Consider the following 18,976-nt stretch of genomic DNA (forward strand, 5'->3'; position numbering starts at 1 on the left):
CATTGTAAATAGCTCCGCCCCGGAGACTTTTGATTGGCTGAAAACAATTACCGTTCCACGCAATTGGCTCTGTTTCTTGCTCTGCGTTCACACGATTGGCTTAAAAATATTGACAGCGCATACAGTTGGCTGTGTATTCAACATAAACTAATTAAAGTTTGATATTTACTTAGATCTTTTGGGGGGAATTAAGACAGCTGGATTTGCTGTCGAAATTGGGTAAAATCATGGATGTATGGGTTACACAATAACAGTCACAATTTACGCAATCATGTGGAAGCCTTGTGAAGATATGACGTAAAATATTTCTAAAAGTCCTACATACGGAACAAAACATGAAATGACTGTTCCGAAAGTAAGGGAGAAATATGTTTTTATAGTTGTTTAAAAATGAACATAGGGCCACTACATAAGTCCACATTCATACGAGTCATTGGTTAGACTTATCAGTTATCGGCCATGAGATGTCTCTTTCCTTAAATATAAGGGTGTAAATATGCCCTTTAAAAAAGGGTGATATGGACAGATCTCTATTACAGAGGGAGGCATATCGGATCTATTCCTATTGTCTATATGTATGTATAGTATAGATTTGGTTATTCTTGTAATTCAGTTGACATTGCCATAGTCTTCATTGTTTTTTTCTTGTTTTCCATTTATATACTATGTGTATTTATTACATTGTTTACATGTATTTCTCTATGATATTTTTACGATATTTTTTTTTCTATATTTTGTCTATACACTCTTATAAGTGTTCTCACTATTTAATGGGATCACATGGCTCTTATACTAATTACATTTCACATGCTATTGGTCTTCATAACATTCTTTGTAGATGTTTTTATTCAACATATTTGGCTATGATATTCGTCTACAATAAATCTTTTTATATACCTTTTCTATTTTACTCTTGAAAGTGTTATATACAATTCCACGGGGTCATTAAGCTCTTCATTAAATTTCACACAATCTGTTACTTGTGTACTTTGTGGATACAATTGTTCTTGACATATTCTTCATTTATCCTACCTGGACAAATAGGGTCTTATAACTATAAAATATTTTTACAAAAATGAAAATGATTTATGAAACTAAAACATTTTTTTACTAGGTATACTGTAAAGTCACCAGTGCCATTCAGACATGTGCTGTTGAGTCACAGTTTTGAAATTCAAAGGTTCAGTACTACTAAACAGTTCAAAGATGTCCAAGTAAACTTCCAGTTGGTGGTGTGGCCTGTGGCAAATTTATCAGAATGACTCAGCAAAATCTCTAATGTTAATTTGGCCATGTGGTAATAACTGCATACCATTTCCCCTTTTAAGATTTTTGTTTGATTGCTCTCTGTCTCTCACTGTTTTTCTGGTCCCTTAAACAAACATACAGAGATACCTTATGTACACACATGGAGAATATCCTATAAATAAAGAACCGGCTATGGATGACAGATGCCCTTTGAGACACTGCAGGTGTTTCCTGCACTGAAATAAAAGACCTGGCTGGGAGAGGTAGGTAACCCCTCCCTCCTCTTCTCTTGCAACTAAACGCCCTTTACCCTCCTTTTCCCATTACAGTGTTCAAGGAAATTTTCAGTCACAAGGAAATCCATTTACAAGGTAAACTATTATCCTGACGCCGACAATCTAATGATAACAGACTGGTGTGTCCCTGGCCCTCACACGTGCATGTTATCCTCCTATTGATGTTTAGCAAGCGCAGACTGGGGTAAGGGCTGAAAGAGAAAAGCCAGCAGATTATTACAAGCAGCTGAACTCAGTCCAATAACATTCATCTGCAGGGGATCAACACTCTTTCCCAGTCGTGTGATAAGCCTATTTTTTTCCTCACATATTCCCAGGTTCTTTTCTCCCTTCAATGAGCACTAAGGAAGAAGTGCTCACTTTGTTTCATTTTAATCAAAGTTTACAAGATGTATGCAGCATGTCTTATTGTTGTCATAATTACCTCGTGAAAACAGTAATTCAATTAAACTGTCTTCATCAGGAAACGTATATGCAAAACAATATGTAAAATATCAACGGGTCCAACATGACAGGGCAAATTCTACTTTTACTAACAGCATAAAACATAAAAGACATACAACGGAGGTGAAATGAGGCCAAGAAGCCATAGTCGTATAGTGAAGAAAGTGAGAAAAGACAATGTGCTTAACGAAATGTAATAGATAAATTGTTGAAATGTCCACCATTCTTCCACTCCAAAAAACTTGACCAAAGCTAAAGCCATGCTAACAACTCTCTAAAGCTGTAATTTGGCACAGGGGCTCTTAAGCTAAATATTAACATCAGCATCATGGTCACAATGACAATGCTAAAATACTGATATTTAGCAGGCATAATATTTACTATTTTCAACATCTTAGTTTAGCATGTTACTGCATGCATGTTAACATAAACCAAATCATTAGAGAAATCTAAATTTTTACCTGATAATGGCGCTATGTGAAACGTTACCAAGTTATTATCATTCATTCATTCTGTGGATATGTATGATTGTACTAGAAACTTCATTCATGATTTTATAATCACATTTCAAGTTTGTTATCAAGAAGGATATCTGCTGATGTCTGATCTTATCATATTTGTGGTCTCATTGGGATGTTATCAACAGGTTGACACAGATAACAAGCAACCTGTTCAAGCAGCTCCCCTTGCATTAGCAGATTTACAGGATAAGAGTCCCCTCTGAGATTGCTTAGCAACCGCGAACATGGAAACCCATCACAGCTTCAAATATCTAGAGAGTTACGTAACAATGTTCTCAGCACCTTCTCCCTTTCATTTACTGACAGTAAAACACCTGGGTTTATTTTTCATGGAATGCTGACTAGAACACTGTAACTGTGCCTGTTTTATGACCCCAGAAACTACTGTAGGATCAGGATCAATGGCGGCAGCCACTGTGGAAATGTTTGGGGTAATTATTTGCCCCGGAAACAACACAATCCTTTTCTATAAAAGAGATTAACATCTAATCATTGTTTGAAAAACCTCTGTAATAAAAGAGGGTGACCCATAACACTGAAAACAGTTTGTCAGTAGGCCTACACAATTAGACATTCACTGAATTAGTACCTGGCTTGCTTCCACATTTCTCAACATGTTATATTTTTACTTGTAAGTTTATGACTGCCTTTCAATTACTTTTTGATTTACTTTCTCCATTATGTTTTTCCTCTGATCCCCATTTAAAGCTTGCTGCTTGCTTAGCAGCCCTTAGGGAGCTGACACAGGACAAACGAGAAGCCACTAAATGTTGTCATTCTATACAGTACAGTAATTAAGCCCATGGGGTTTGTTTTTTTACTTTGGCTTCTCTGGTTTGTTTCTGCTCATCTTACTGTTAATGACAGTCATAGTATTAAATCGAATCATGTCATCCTACTACAGTAACATTTCAACTGAGACACACAGTGTGCTCTTAAGACAACCAAGGGCACCAGCACAGAACAGAATATAAAAACAACATGGAAAAAAATGATTAAATTCACAGAGAACACAAACATAAACTGTAAAATGTAAAAAAAAAGAAAAGAAAAGGTGTGTATGAGAGGGGGGTGAACATTTTTATAAACAGATATGAAAGCGTAAGACCATATATTACTAACCAGGGGGTTTGTGGAAAATAGAGCAGCTCAACTCATTTAAAAAAAAATTGCAATTAGGATTTAGTTTAAAAAAAAGAGAAGGAAAGTAGACACAAATAGGCAGAAGTGAAATCTAACTAAACACATTTAGTCAAGTACTGGACTTAACTAGAAGCAGATGTACTTGGGGAAATAAGGAAATGCCCTTCCAGATAGCTTGAAGCATCCTCTCCTTTCTGCCACTTGATGGAGCCATAATGCTGTAAAACCAATATGGAATTATATTATAATTATTGTTGCCCTGCAAGTGGCTTTATTTAATGCTGCTGCTGCTATAATGAGGATTTAAAGTTTAAAATTCTGGTGCAGCATTATGATAAAAAAACTAAAACATAATTCATTCATTCAGTCCAGTCAAATCACCATTCGCATCTCTCATATCTCTGTTCCTCATCTTGTGTTCCTTTTCAGATCCTTTAAATTAAAGACTTCCTCCTCCTGCAGATCCCCTTGCAGTCCCTATGCACACTGTGTGGAGTGATGACTAGCGTGTGCACCCCCAAACCCTCCCACCACCACACACAAACACAATATACAGCAAGTGATTGTGTGTCAGTGAATGATATGCACTTGAAAGTATTGGTTCTCAGGCGCAGATGCTTGGCAGATGGAGGAGTAGCAAAATTCTGCAGAACAGGCAACGCTGACGCACCTGTCCTGAGCCAACCCTCCCACCTCCTCTCTGTGTCACTTCTGAAGAAAAGATCTCTGTCCTGTCCCAGTCAGGACCTCCAAGCCACAGGAAAAATGGGCAACATGGCAACAGAGATTGTTGCCTTTGTCCTGACCATCTCAGGGTGGATCCTGGTGTCGTCCACCCTGAGGCTAGACTACTGGAAGGTGTCCTCTGTGGACGGGACGGTCATCACCACCGCTACCTTCTGGTCTAACCTATGGAAAACATGTGTGACTGATTCCACTGGTGTGTCCAACTGTAAGGACTTTCCTTCTATGCTGGCTCTGGATGGTGAGTTGCGAGATGACTGGGGTTGTTGTTGCTGTAGCAGTGTATGATGTTGTCTTTCTGAAGTCAGACAGCAGAGATATATGTATCTTTGCGTGTGTTTCTGAGGAACTGTGCATCTGCAACTATCTATCTGACCGAAGCGCTGATGCCAAAAACACCTGTTGTTTTTAGATGAATGTGTGTTTTACAGCCTCCTAATGTGTTAGAATAATGCAATCTGAGAAAGTCATACAGTCATACAAAGGTCACTTGTCACTTCCCATTACTTGCCAGTAACTAAAAGGAAAGAGATTGCTTGTATATGCTCTAATTTGAATGTATTGAGGCAATTTAAAACAAGATACCAGTTCTTATCTGTTGTCACTAGGGCTGTCCTCGACTAAAGAAATTCTTAGTCGACTAACACTTATATGATTTTGTCGATTAATCGATTAGTTGATGTAATCGACAGAGCTGTGCTCTTTGAGAGGTGATTAAGACTAGAAAAGCACAATATAAATGTAGTTAATTAACCATCTGTAAAACTGACTTTCTCCACAATTAATCCTGCAAAAGCACCACTTTAAATCTTGTGTTTACCAGAAATGTGCTCATAAGTTTCTTGGAAATGAGTAATTAAGCATGAATAAGCATAAAAAATGACTCATCAACTAAAGAAATCTTAGTCGACTAAGACCAAAATGACCGATTAGTCGACTAATCGACTAAGAGGTGGCAGCCCTAGTTGTCACTATTGAGAAAAGAAAATGTCATATTTCATATAGGTGCTACGCTCTACAGCACAAATGTAAACTCCAGTCCTTTTCCTACAAGCCTTTGGTTTTGAATATTAGTACGCAAAAGGTCTAAAGATAAATCTGAGGGGTCATCAGATTCTAAAAAATATTTTCAGTTTTTGGTAATTTCAAAGCTTTTTTTTTCTGAAATGCTATTTTTTTTTTAACCTCTGCTGGCCTAAAACATGTGAAACTTTAAGGGCACTTGGCGAGCGCAGACCCCGGCCATGCCCTATCTCGCAATATTAACGAAAGTGAAAAATAATTTGCATATCCGCCCCATGATTTGGATTTGCTCCAAAATTGAATGGGTGCTTCCTTGGCCCATGCTACATCCTTTCACCAAGTTTCATGAAAATCTTTTAATTTTCAATTATCTGTGGATTTGACAACTTTCAAATACAAATAGTCATGTGATCCACTGTTTATATAAATATATTGTATGTAGCCACTGTAACCTTTGCTAGTCTCTAAACATGGCTAAAGTAAGTGGAATACTGGATTATTTCACCTCTTAAGGCTTTTATAAGAATTGTTTGACATTTTGGAAATTACGCAAGTTAGATGAGAATCGATAAAACTCTCATGTCTGTATGCTAAATATGAAGCTACAGCTAAGAGTTGTTAGCTTAGCTTAACTTGTATTTTTTAAGCTTTGGTTTTGGTACGGATTAAACAAAACAAGAGAATGTGTTACTTAGTTACCTATAGAGTAACCTTTAGTTAGTTAGGTTAGTTTTGTAACCTTTGGACAGAGTCAGGCTAGCTGTTTCCCCCAGTTTTCAGTCTTTATGCTAAGCTAAGCCAACCAGCCACCGGCTGTAGCTTCACAAGTAGCTTGCAGACATGAGAGTGTAATCAATCTACTCATCTTACTCTCTGTAACAAAGTGAATAGGTGTGTCAAATGCCAAACTACTCTGGTAGTGTAAAGCACCTCTTCTCTGTCTCTCTCATAAAGCCTATATCCAGGTGTGTCGGGGTTTGATGATCGCCGCCGTATGTCTGGGTTTCTTTGGTGCCATCTTCGCCTTGGTAGGAATGAAGTGCACAAAAATAGGAGGCTCGGAGACCACCAAGGCTCGTCTGACTGTCCTCTCAGGCTTCCACTTCATTCTCAACGGTACAACCCATACCGCTTACCTTTCTCTGAGTCTGCATTTATGGGAAATGTAGTATTTGAGCTGCATTTCAGGAAGCTGCTCAACTTTGGACTAAATTAGTGTTCATCTGAATTACATTATCTGCTCTTTCTGCTTTGGTTTCAGTCAGAATTTGAAGTAGAAATCCTCCTAATTCTCTCTGCAGGCCTCTGCTGCATGACTGCATGCTCCATATATGCTCACAGGATCACAACTGACTTCTTTGACCCACTCTTTTATGCCCAGAAGTAAGTATTCAGGATTAAAGAAAATATTTGTTTGACAGCAGATCAAAACCACATTCAGATGAAAGGAAGTCCAGTCACAAATGTATTCTCTTCCCCCTCACTTCAACCCTCAGGTTTGAGCTGGGAGCAGCTCTCTTCATCGGCTGGGCTGGATCTGTACTGTGTATCCTAGGCGGACTTATCTTCTGCTTCTCACTGTCCAAAGGCTTCAGTATCAGGCAAGTTGCTTGATGTTTCCAACATGCTGGATGCTGACAATGTGATCCTACATCTGTCATCAGCAACAAGGGTTTAGAGGAAATCTGATTTGGACGCACTCTAAACTGCACTGAGTTGCTAACTCAATCAGGCAATTAAAAAAAAAATACTTTAACTGCAATGGAGAGATGGTTACAGTCGAAAATATCCAGTAATCTCTCTCAACATCTTGTCTCATAATTGCTGAACCTACAGGGCAGATTGTATGATTGTCATTTTGATTAGTAATGCGGCCGTTGACGGCTGAATGTTTCCTTTGTTGTAACAAACTGTATCCAGTAATTACCTTTTCCAAGTGAGAGTCACCTTGACTAAGGGCACCTATAGGAAAATGTTGAATCAGGCAAAGAAGGATAACTTTCTCTTTTGGTGAATTCCTTGGTCATCATTGTGTTAACAGTCAGTCCTGCTTAGCATATCCTTATATAGTGGATGAACAGAAAGCTAAAAAGGATAGATAGGAGGGAAGGTATGAAGAAATATTTAGCAGGATATGGTGGCTGATCACTTTGTTGTTTATTATCTACAGAGATTTTAGCATGGCAGCCCTACGGAAAAATTGTTCGTCTCCTCAATTCTTTATTCTATTTACAGTACGTCATATGCCAAAGGGTGCTTCTACAGTATTTTAAATTGTATTTGAGCTTCATTTCTTTTTTTTCTATTTGCAGAGCTGAATACTCCTACACTGGAGCTGCATCATTTGAGACAGCACGCAACAAGCACAGAAAGACAAGCAACAACCTTCACAACGGACCAGGGGAGCCATCGAGGCAGTTTGGAAGAAATGCCTATGTGTGACATTGGACTCTATCTTGTTGTTACATTTATTATAATAGTTTGGGGTCACTAGAAACTATTTCACCAGTAAAAGCAAAGGATTCCATTCACAAACTTCTGTGCCTCATCTCCATGGAAATAATGGTTGGAAAGTGTAAATTGTGTGTCAGTTTACATATTCTCTTGATTTTAAGTGGCCAGATTCATTGTTAAATTCGAGTCCTTTTTGGGACATTTCTGTCAATGACCCTATGTAAAAGATAAGCTTGCTTTTCTTTTAGGGCAGGAAATTTGATTTGGCACGAAACGGCGTTCAAACTCTCCGGTCACCTTCAATAAGCTGGCCTTTCCTGCCTGTCTCACATAGACTGGAGAGATATTAAAGCTCTATTTTATAATTCTTGAGTCGAAGGCCAATTAGACATCAATATTATCGAGTGTATTTTTTTCATTAAAACTAGAAGATGTCACACAGATAGCCAGTACACTTTTTGTGTTAGCTTACTTCTCAAACTTATGATATATGAATAAGATATGAATTAGTGATTATAAACATGATTTCTTTTTTTTACACAAAAGGTAAAGTCATGTAAAGCAATTCTCTTTTCACAGACTGCTAAGAAAATTCAAATTCAAAGCATGCTGTTTTAGAAGCAACAAATTAAATTCTTAAATTCTGTAAATGTGACCACATTTTATTTTTAATGGTTATCTAAAAAAATAAACAAATAGATTACGTATTAAAACCTGGATAGCTATGATGTAATTCCAGTTAATCTTCTCCTGTTGCTTTAAGGAAATAGAGGACACCTTTAGTTGAAAATTATTAGTATTTCTCAAGCTGAAAGATGGATCACATGAAGACCTTTCTCATTTTATTTTCTTGGCCTAGACTGATCTGACTTCCAAGGGTCACTAGGTCACATCTGACCCCAGAGATGGCTATGCAGAGCAGGAGGCCCAACCGGAGGTTTCCCCTCATATCAGCCATCCATCTCCACCTAAGAATTATTATCAATAGGAACCCCAGGCTATGTTACGCAAAACCTTCTGGCCCAGAGGTTGGATACTTGAACCACCTGGCAGAGAGCAGTTGCCCTGTGCTTTCTGGCGCTTTACGTCCGTAAACGAGTGTCAGGTGTCCTGGGCTCTGCAGAATGCTCTCTGATATAATGGTGGTATTGTATTGTCTGTCTGCATTACATATAGGGATGTTAAAAAAAAGGTTACACATCAAACTCCTTCTAGCTAATACTTTCTAAATGATTGTCTCATTTCAGAATATCTACTGTTATATATTACAATGAATTTAAAGTTAATATCTCAAAGCAAATACTGTTATATATAATAATCCGAAACCCTGTGCTTAGATATCCATCTAATAATGTTTAAATTGTCTCTGGTATGTCTTTAGTGTATTCTGAGGTTCTTAAATAAAAAATAGAATGATAGAAAGTGTGCAGTACCCTTCAACTTCACTGTGTGTTCCTCTTAAAGAGCAGCTAACCTAGACAAGTGGTTCCCAACCTCAGGGTCTGGACCCCCACGGGGGGTTATAGGATGAATCTGAAGAGTCGTGAGATAATTACCCAGGTAGTAAAAGAGAAAAGTATGTATTTTGTTACACCAATTTATGTTTACATTTCAGGTTATTATCTAATCTTTTTTACAGCCATGCTAAGCAGCTCTGTGAGGCTATACTTAGGCACATGCTGATGTTTAGCAGGTGTAATGAATAATATGTCCATCATCTCAGTTCAGTCTCTTAGCATGGTAACTTAAGACAAGTAGCACGTAACACAAAGGACAGCCGAGGCTGATGGAAATGTCATTGGTTTTGCAGGTGATTGGTCACAAACCAAATGATTGAACAAATTGAAATGGAGTTTCAAAAGTTCACGAAGTATCACCAAAGTTATTACAATTAATCTTGAGGGAGACCTGAATGTCTAAAGATTCTAAATTGTGCTACACAGATTAGCCTATAATCTGTTACACCTTTTTTCCTGTGAAATAGTGTATAGTTTTACAAAACAAAGAAAGCAAAGACACTACTTGTACAAACACATGCCTGTAACATCCAAGTGTGTAGTGAAGTGTTGACAATAATTTAATAGAAAGAAAAAAAGAAGAAAAAGTGCTTGCCTAATATGTGGATTGTATAGTTTTACATCCAAATAGTATTCAAATTAAAAATGAGGCATTGCAAAAAAGATACTGCTTTGTATTAAGGGGTAGCAAAAAAACGTTAGAAGCCACTGACCTATTCATTGATCTCCGATGGGAAAGTGGTCATCGCAGCAGCAAAACGAGGAAGTCTGAAGGCACAGAGCCATGTCCCTCCAGCCTTTACTGCAATCACACCACCAGAGAGCAGTATTAATGCACATTAACACGACTGAAGAAATTATATGTATACACACTCAATATATAATAGTTAAAATTGTGTCCTTTAGGCTTTACTGTGAGAGGCCACAATAATAACTTTGACACAATTTGTTATTTGCTGCAGCTTCAGCTCAGGTCACATAAGCATTCCTTTGTTAATTTTTGTTCTTTTTTCTTTCAGTGTCATGCTAATTAAAGCTAATTAAAGCCACCCGCACCAAACACATTAAGGCTACCCAGCGGTCCACCGTTTCCAATATCTCCCTACCACAACCAATAACTTTGTCATAAGCCGAAAGGACTCAAACAAAGAGGAGCTCTTTCATCCCCGCCGAACAATCATCACTCCCCCTAACTCTCATTACCTCAGATTTAACTCATTATATTAATAATTACAACAGCACAATGAGACCCACAGCACAGTGAGGTCTTGGTAAAATGACTAATAACTAGCAGCTTACAGCCTGAGGCAAAGTGGAGAATGATTCTTTAAGCAGCTTAGGTCATAGTGTTGTTACATATTTCATGGAACATGTAAAGGTCACTAGTGCGGAAATGTACTTTGTTTTTTGGTCAAATCTCAAGCAACGTGATATAATTGTACATCTATTGTATATGTGCTAAAATGAGAGAAAAAGAGGATGTAATATGTACACTTGAACTCAGAGATATTTGTGATGTATCATTTAATTTTAAGTGCTCTAGATTGTTATCAATTTAAAGGGGCACTACAAAGAGATATCAGTTTACTTCACACAAAATGAGCACTATTCACCCTTTGAAAACAGTTATATGTTTTGTGTGGCTCTGAAGGAAGCTTTTTGAAGAGACAGTGAAATCCAAGTTCTTATTTTGTCTCCCATTAATTGCTCAGTTATCTCTTGTTATATTCCAATCATCATGGTGTCATCATGGTCTCGGTTTGGGCTTGGGACTTCATGTTTTTAACAGAAAGCCTGCTATTGAATGGCATTGTGAGAAATGTAGGATCCGGTGTTTTTGGAGCTGTACCGAAAAACTAGGGACTAAAAGTCAGGATATCTCGGCCATCTTAAACAGCTGTCAGTTGAGAATGTTTTTGAAGTGCGATACAAAATTGCTGGAAAAACACCTTCATTTGCCTTTGTTTCAAAAAGTTTTAAATTTTCAGGATATATCAATTTGGCTATATTATGGGGGTGTTAACTGAACTTACAGTGTCAGTAATTGCAGGATTATTTAAAAATGTTTTTAAAGAAAATGAAATGATTTAAGAAAACATTATGATATATGGACTGATGCTGTAAACAGATCTTCCTTCTTTTAAACTGTGTCTGTAAATGAGGGAACTTAATTCCGATAGGGGCATGAAGCTGCTTTGGTAATTTGGGATAAATGCTTGGGTGAGCACTCTCTGTCCAGATTTAACAACTCTCAGCTGTAGCCCATGGGAACCTGAGCAACTGCTGTCTCTCACCCAAATGTAAATTACTACCTGGAAAACAACAGCACACCCCTGATGCGTATCTGTTTGAATTTGAATTAAGAAGGCGTTCAGCTCAGGATGTACACGTCTTCTGCATGAATAACGGGCTGCCATTTGAAGACAAAACAAAAAAAGAGCATATAAATTTGGATTGTGGATGGTAATTGATGATCAGAAATAGAAGCTTGGGGAAATATCATATTGCAAGAGCTTCCTTGGATCTTAAATTTAGATTGGAGATCAACTTAGATTAGATTGGAGAAGCCCGGAGATGCAGATTCGTGTGGTCCAGATCTGGGGTTTCCTGATCACCGTTTTGGGCTGGATCTTTGTTGCCTGCACAATGGCCATGGAGGGCTGGAAGATTTGTGCCATAGGGGGCATGGGGGGCTCCTCAGTCATCAAGGTGGCCTGGTACTGGTCCAACCTGTGGAGAGCCTGTGTTACAGACTCAACTAATATCAGTAACTGTTACGACTACCCTGTGCTCTGGTCTGTGGAGGGTAGGTAATACATTTTCCACCCTATCTAACAAACGTAGTGTCTCCACTCACATCTAGACTGTCCTTAATGTCTATTTGTGTCTTACTGCGTGACTCCAGGTTACATCCAGATAGTACGAGGCCTGCTGATGGCAGCTCTTTCCTTCGGCATACTGGGGTTTGTGCTTGGTCTGATAGGTATGGAGTGCACCGTCATTGGGGGAAAAGACCGGTCAAAGTACAGGAAGATCTATGCCAGCGGATGGTGCCACATAATCAGCGGTAATTTTTTGATTTATTGAGAGGACAGTCAGCAGATGTATGTACAAGCCGTGCTGTAAAGAGTTATGTATGTGTCAATGTGTTGCCTATAGCAAAATGTAATTTAATTTAACTTATAGCGTCATTATCAGATCGAATCAAACTGTCCAATATTTTGGTTTATGACCTGTAAAATGAATGACATTACCCTCATCATTGTGTTTAGAGCTTATTAGCAAAAGTTAACGTCTGCACCAAAATAATGTGGTGAACATGGTAAATATTATATTTGTTAAATATTAGCATGTCAGCATTCTCTTTGTGATAATGTTGGGATTTTTTAAGTAGCATTTGGCTTAATGATTCAAATACAGAAATGCCAAATCCTTAAAATCCTAAAATCCTAAAAAAAAAACAAAAAAAAACTTGACATTAAAGGACAGGAAGTCAACTATTACACGAATAGTGCAAGATTTCTCTTAAGCGTTTTCGGATTTGGATTTTTTGGGGATTTATTCTTTCAACACATCACCCCATTTGTGCATAATCATACTGTAGTGTACATACTGACATCCCATTCAAACACCTAGTGTTTTCCAATAAATAGACGTTTTTAAGGGGGCATCTTCCCCCCTTCTTTCCCAACATTATCTTGTAATATAAGACTGGGTAATGGCTGAAATTTGGTAATTGTAATATCATGAGATAGGTCAGTGTTTTCCCATATTTGGGTTTGTGAGCCCTAAAAACAAAGAAATGTCCCATGTGACCCTTTTGTAACAGGTTGCCTATACGTCTACATGTTACCAGCTAACCCCCCCTTGTTTTACTTGAATATTGTTTGTTGTGACCTGGAGAGTTACGTTTATCAAGCAATAATAATAATAACAAAAAAATGAATTGAATTAATGAATTATTTTACATTAAAAAAAAAATCTTGCTAATCATTTTGTGACGCCCTCATATTTATCTCGTGAACTGTTTGGGGGTCCCACCCCCATGTTGGGAAACACTGATGTTTTTTTTCTTTTATTAAAGGCAACATTGCAAAGTAAACTAATAGTATTTTCTGAACTCTTAAGACTCAACATGATTTCTTTTCAGGTTTGCTGTCCACATGTGGGTATGCTGTTTATGCATATTATGTCTCATTAGAATACTTCAACCTTAACTTTGATGGACTAAAGTAAGTTAACAGCCTCAAATTCTGTTTCAGCAAGAAAAACAAAACATGAATCATTATAATCAATCAGATCAAAACATAAATCCTACAGAATATCTGTTTTAACACTGACAGATATGACCTTGGCACCCCGTTGTTCCTCGGCTGGGTTGGCTCAGCCCTTCACATGACTGGTGGTTTCTTCTATGTGTGGTCAGTGTGTATGCCGCTCTGCGGAGAAGAGGAAATGTGAGTACAGACACGTACTTGTACATGTTGTTGTTGTAACATGTCAGGAGAAGTGAATAAATAACCTTACTTGTGTAAGAATGAGTAAAGAAAATAACTGCATGCTCTGATCATTTTCATACGATGGAGCATTAGGGCCACATCAAAGGAAAAAAAATAAGGAGGAAGATTTTTTTTAATTTATTTTGCATTTCGAGAATAAAGTCGAAATGTCGAGAATAAAGTCAACATGACGAGAATAAAGTTGAACTACCATTTTGAGAATAATGTTGAAATGTCAAGATTAAAGTTGAAATGACGAGAATAAATTCAACTTCTTTATCACTTAATCACATTAGAGCGACTGTCTGCCATGCCAGCTGCCATGTAGGCAACATCATAGATAAGGGTTACACCCTTGGAGTGCCGCGCTCGGCTGAGCTCCATTCCTTCAGGATCAAACAAGTTGATCAATTGTCTTATTGTGTCTTGTGATACAACATATCCTCTCTGTATTGCGCAAACTGTAAGTTTGTGTGGTTTCTCCTTCTGAACAGACGCAATTTTCGGCACAATCTCTTCAAAGTCCTAATACTTATCACCATAATGTGTTTATGCGCTAAAAGAGAAAGTGTTCATGCATTTTGTAGAATACTATAGGTAAAGTTAATAGTTTGGTTTATTCTCAAAAGTCCGACTTCAATTATTGCTATATTGCTGTTCTATACCACTTGTACTGCGCTTTTGTATGGCCAAGATTTGAACTGCTTGTTGTTCAGAATTGTCTTTTTATTGGCAAAAATCAATAAAATGTGTTAAATAGAAAAGTCCGACTTCATTCTTGAAATATCAAGTTTTTTCTCGACATTTCGACTTTATTCTAGAAAAAGTATTTCAACTTTATTCTTGTCATGTTGACTTTGTTCTCAAACATTTCGACTTTATTCTCAAAATGCAAAATAAATAAAAAAATTTATAAAAAAATCTTCCTCCATTTTTTTCCCTTGATGTGGCCCTAATGCTCCGTCGTATTTTCAACACTAGAAGGAGTTCAGAGAGCAAAAATCTACACCAATTCTACAGCCCACTCAAGATTCCATGTAGTTTCACATGTAACACCTACTGCTGATGGCCTATATTTATATTAAAATTATCCACTTTCTTGTCGAGAGTTAGATGAAAACATTGATACAACTACTCTCATGTTTGTACTCTAAATATGAAGCTAGAGCCATCAGCGAATTAGCATACCATAGCATAAACCGGGGGGAACAGCTAGCCTTGTTTTGTCCAAAGATAACATAATAAACCTACAAGCACCTCTACCGCTCACTAATTCTGGAGTCTCTACAAAGAGAATTATTGGTTTTACCCTTCAGTTTTCTGCAGATTAAATAAACATAAGACATGATCATTAGTGAGCTTAAAAGGTGCCAGGCTAGCGGTTTCCTACTGCGTTTAGCCTTCATGCTAAGCTAGGTTAACTGGATACCTCCTGTAGCTTCATATTGTTTTTGTTTTTTTAGGTATGAGAGTGTTGTTGATCTTTTCATCTGATGGGAAAAAAGCAAATAAGCATTTTGTCTTAAAATATCTAGTCATTTAAACTGCTTATAGTGAGTAAACTACTCTGCTACTCTTCCTCAGCTAGATGATTTCCTAGTGAAGGCAAATCCTTCTCAGCTGATACATTTGCTTGGTTCTGGAGAGCTATTAAGTACACTGTAAATGCAATAGCTGTAATGTAGGTTTTGCATGCATGCAAAGCCATAGCTACCATAGAGGACACAGGTCATGTCATCAGGTTTTTTTTCTGGGATTTACTAAGTGGTTGTCTGTGATTTTGGGGGGGGTTTAGCAACCTGGGGGAGATCTGTAAGGCAGCAGTGTTTTGAACTGAATGCTGTGTGAAGGGGGCAAAAAACAGCATTTCTTCATGTTGGGAAAAACACCAAAAACATACTTGAATAGTTGACTGAACAAATAAATGATTTAAAAAATAAAATTAGAAAACATTGTTGGTGCATTAGGAGATCTTACACTCATGGCCTCAGTATTTCAAAAATACGATAAAATTTCGGTTACAGCTCTGCATACATGGAGTGTAGTAAGAATGTAAGTAGAGGGATCCAGCAGCCCTGTAATGTTTGACGAAAATGTGTTTCTCTCTCCAGGGAAATAAACGTCCAGACACTAACAAGCAAGTCCACCACAGGTCTGTCCACAGTCACATTCAAGACCAACGTGTCCTCAGAGTCAGAGCTTTCGCCCAAGTCTAAGGACTCAGACCTGTCCAGCATTTCCTCAAGTTTAGAACGCACCTCCAAATCTGGATACACAGCCAAGTCAGGACAGTCATCCCAGACTGGGCAAATCACCGGTTCTGCAATGTTGAGGTCAGGATCAGAGGCGGGATCGGAGTCACTGATGGCGCCAACTTTGTCTGGCAGCTCGAGGATTAAGACTAAACGGTTCTTTAAAAAGTCTTATATTTGAATAAATGTGAGTCATAATGTGACTAACAAATATGAATACATGTGACAGACTCATGATCTGATGCTTTTCTATTCAATGTACAAATCGGTGGTAAAAGCAAATTCAGCGATATGCGTTTTGTTTTAAAAATAGTGATACAAATCTTTTTTCACTGAATTGATTAGTAGACAGTTTGCTGCCTGTTCATGTTTATCATCTATAATGTAATTTACAACTAGGAATATCTATATTTATTATAATATCTATTCATTATAATTAAGCCACATATCCATGTCTAATCTAAATGGCAGCCTTTATATAGACATTTAAACAACAAAGAGCAACTCCACCAGGCTTATTAGGTCTGGTTGACAGTAAACAGTGTCTGCTTTGCTGGTTTTGAAACCTTCATACAAATACACAAGCAGCAGTTGTAAGAAGACTGGATCTACAGTTTTACATCTGAAGCAAAGCCCTTGTGGCTTTTCTTTTCTTGAATTATTGGTGGATTTATTCCTTCACAAAAAAGGTAGGCAGTAAATACCTTCACATTTGGCACTATTGGCTCTACTTTTCATCATCTACAATGTCACCTTTGTTACTGTTTGTACTTAATACGTAAAGGCTCTGACTTGTAGGACTGAAGAGATGTGTAGGACACTGGCTCAGATCCTGGGCCTGATGCTCTGCATAGTGGGCTGGGGCTTTGTGGGCTGCACCCTTGCTATGGACCACTGGAGGTAGGCAAATAAGAGTTAGAAGAAACAAATAGAAGAATACATCTTAGGCACTTTAGCCTTAGAGATTGCAGGGAGAAAGTGTCTTGACTGAATAGCTTGAATAAAAAAAAATCTCAGAACCCTAGAAATGTCAAAAAACTACTAACCTGATTGCTAACATGAAAAATTTGTCATCCAAAGCGAATTTAGCTGAATTGTCAACCTGTTTGTGTAAATGTGCATGATCAGAGTGCCAATTTTTCTCTTTTATTTTTTGTTTCCTGAATACGAGATTTCCTATGCATGCAATAAATGTTAATTAATTTGCATATGATACAATTTTGTTTTGTTGTAGTGTCAATTTGAAACAACTTTTGGATATGGCAAAATTTCATCATCTTTGGCAACGATTAGGGCTGGGAAATATGACAATATATATACTGTATCTATTGTCAAAGCGATATAAAAATGTCTATTGTATAAATTTGTCTATATCGGTTCTATCGTTATGTCGAAAAGCCAGCAGCCACACTGCATTACGGCAATATTTACATCACTTGGGCGACACTTTACGTTCTTATCCTATCACTTTATGTTCAGTTTGCATTAAAGTTCTTAATAAAATAAAAATACTCAGTACTTTTCATTTGTCAATTATTTAATTCACACAGGAGCATGCAAAAATAGTCTTATTTATTGAATTACCAGAAAAAAAATGCTAAATTATATCGTGATACATATCGATAACGAGACATAAAATGACCTACAATGTATCGGTATAATAGAGTTTGGCCATATCGCCCAGTCCTTGGTTTAATAAATGTTCAAAGCAAACTCGATAAATGATGTTGAAATTTAAAGTGTCTGAAATCCAATTTTTGGGATGGGTAATAGATAACAAATAATGCTGGAAACAATGTACAAATGATGTCAAAAGTATTAGTATTATTATGCTGCTGTATAATAATACATTTTAATGTGCAATACAAGGGGCACTGCAAAGAATTTAAACATCATGACGTTTACTCATCATGAGAATTACACATATACGTATATAGTATCTTCTGTGGCTCTGGAGAAGTTTTCCAAAGTTCGGAAAAATAACCCTGATGATGTCATCAGGGTTATATTTAGGATTGGGCTTGATACTTATATTTATTTAACAGAATACCTGTGTTACAAACTGGAGGTGTGGAGTTTAAAAGATGAGGCCATTTAGAAGGCATGGAGGTTCTAATCAAATAAGCTATTGAGTTGCATTATGGGAAATGTAGGATCCAGTGTTTCAGTCAGAATATCTCAGCCTGGGCTGCTTCAATTTTGACCATTCTTTTGTTAAATCTGTCTATTGTGAGTCCCCCAACTTTTGTGCAAGACTGCCCATTTAACGTGCTGAATTTATGTTTGACGTACTCACAGTTACCCAATCCCAAAGTACGGACTCACAGACTCAAGGACTTTGGTGCGCATTCTCGCGAAATTCGTAAGGGCTTAGGATTGTCCCAATGTCGAATTTCAAAGGGCGTGAGGGTTTGAGTACACACTTACCGAGCCCTTTACGTGAGTTTGCATCGATGCAGACTTCACCAAAGGGAATTACCCACAGCTCAAAGTGTTGTGACGTTTACTGCGGAGACCATAGGGAAATCCAGGAATTACAAAAGGTAAACAACAGCACAACACACGACCACGGAACACAGACCAACCCGTTGTCCAGCTTGTAAAACAAGAGTTTGAAAAAATTTGGAATCAGGCAGCTGTCTCCTGCGCCTTGGCCGTGTGGAAAGCAACAAACTTAAAATAATAATTCCCAAACCGGCAAGTGTCAGCAACATCTTTGTTATTTAACGTCGCCAAGGTAACATGTGATCTCGTGAAGTGCTGTCCCAATCCCATTTATACCTATCTGAGCTCATGTGGCCTCACACACTCACTCACTTAGCACCTGAGATCAAT

At 37.7% G+C, this 18,976-nt stretch overlaps 2 protein-coding genes across 2 annotated transcripts; both read left to right on the forward strand.

Moving 5' to 3' along the window:
- The first annotated feature begins 4,054 nt into the window (after window positions 1-4,054).
- LOC116044555 (claudin-10-like) lies at window positions 4,055-8,446 on the forward strand. Its single transcript, XM_031291842.2, has 5 exons — window positions 4,055-4,637; window positions 6,374-6,535; window positions 6,721-6,802; window positions 6,916-7,020; window positions 7,732-8,446. The coding sequence occupies exons 1-5, from the start codon at window positions 4,151-4,153 to the stop codon at window positions 7,859-7,861; spliced, it is 966 nt and encodes a 321-aa protein (XP_031147702.1). The 5' UTR covers window positions 4,055-4,150; the 3' UTR covers window positions 7,862-8,446.
- A 3,206-nt stretch (window positions 8,447-11,652) lies between these two features.
- On the forward strand, window positions 11,653-17,907 carry si:busm1-52i16.2 (claudin-10). Its single transcript, XM_031291843.2, has 5 exons — window positions 11,653-12,196; window positions 12,296-12,457; window positions 13,541-13,622; window positions 13,734-13,847; window positions 16,001-17,907. Exons 1-5 carry the CDS (start codon window positions 11,965-11,967, stop codon window positions 16,320-16,322), a joined length of 912 nt encoding a protein of 303 aa, XP_031147703.1. The 5' UTR covers window positions 11,653-11,964; the 3' UTR covers window positions 16,323-17,907.
- The last annotated feature ends 1,069 nt before the right edge of the window (window positions 17,908-18,976 follow it).

Source organism: Sander lucioperca, chromosome 24 (assembly GCF_008315115.2).
Source record: "Sander lucioperca isolate FBNREF2018 chromosome 24, SLUC_FBN_1.2, whole genome shotgun sequence".
NCBI lineage: Eukaryota > Metazoa > Chordata > Actinopteri > Perciformes > Percidae > Sander > Sander lucioperca.

Bases quoted from the DNA above. Each gene is read 5' to 3' on its own strand.
- LOC116044555 (XM_031291842.2), top strand. From the start codon at position 4,151: ATGACTAGCGTGTGCACCCCCAAACCCTCCCACCACCACACACAAACA. The intron at 6,803-6,915 runs GTAAGTATTCAG...TTCAACCCTCAG, and splicing joins CCACTCTTTTATGCCCAGAA to GTTTGAGCTGGGAGCAGCTC. The intron at 7,021-7,731 runs GCAAGTTGCTTG...TTCTATTTGCAG, and splicing joins TCCAAAGGCTTCAGTATCAG to AGCTGAATACTCCTACACTG.
- si:busm1-52i16.2 (XM_031291843.2), top strand. From the start codon at position 11,965: ATGCAGATTCGTGTGGTCCAGATCTGGGGTTTCCTGATCACCGTTTTG. The intron at 12,197-12,295 runs GTAGGTAATACA...GCGTGACTCCAG, and splicing joins TGTGCTCTGGTCTGTGGAGG to GTTACATCCAGATAGTACGA. The intron at 13,623-13,733 runs GTAAGTTAACAG...TAACACTGACAG, and splicing joins CTTAACTTTGATGGACTAAA to ATATGACCTTGGCACCCCGT.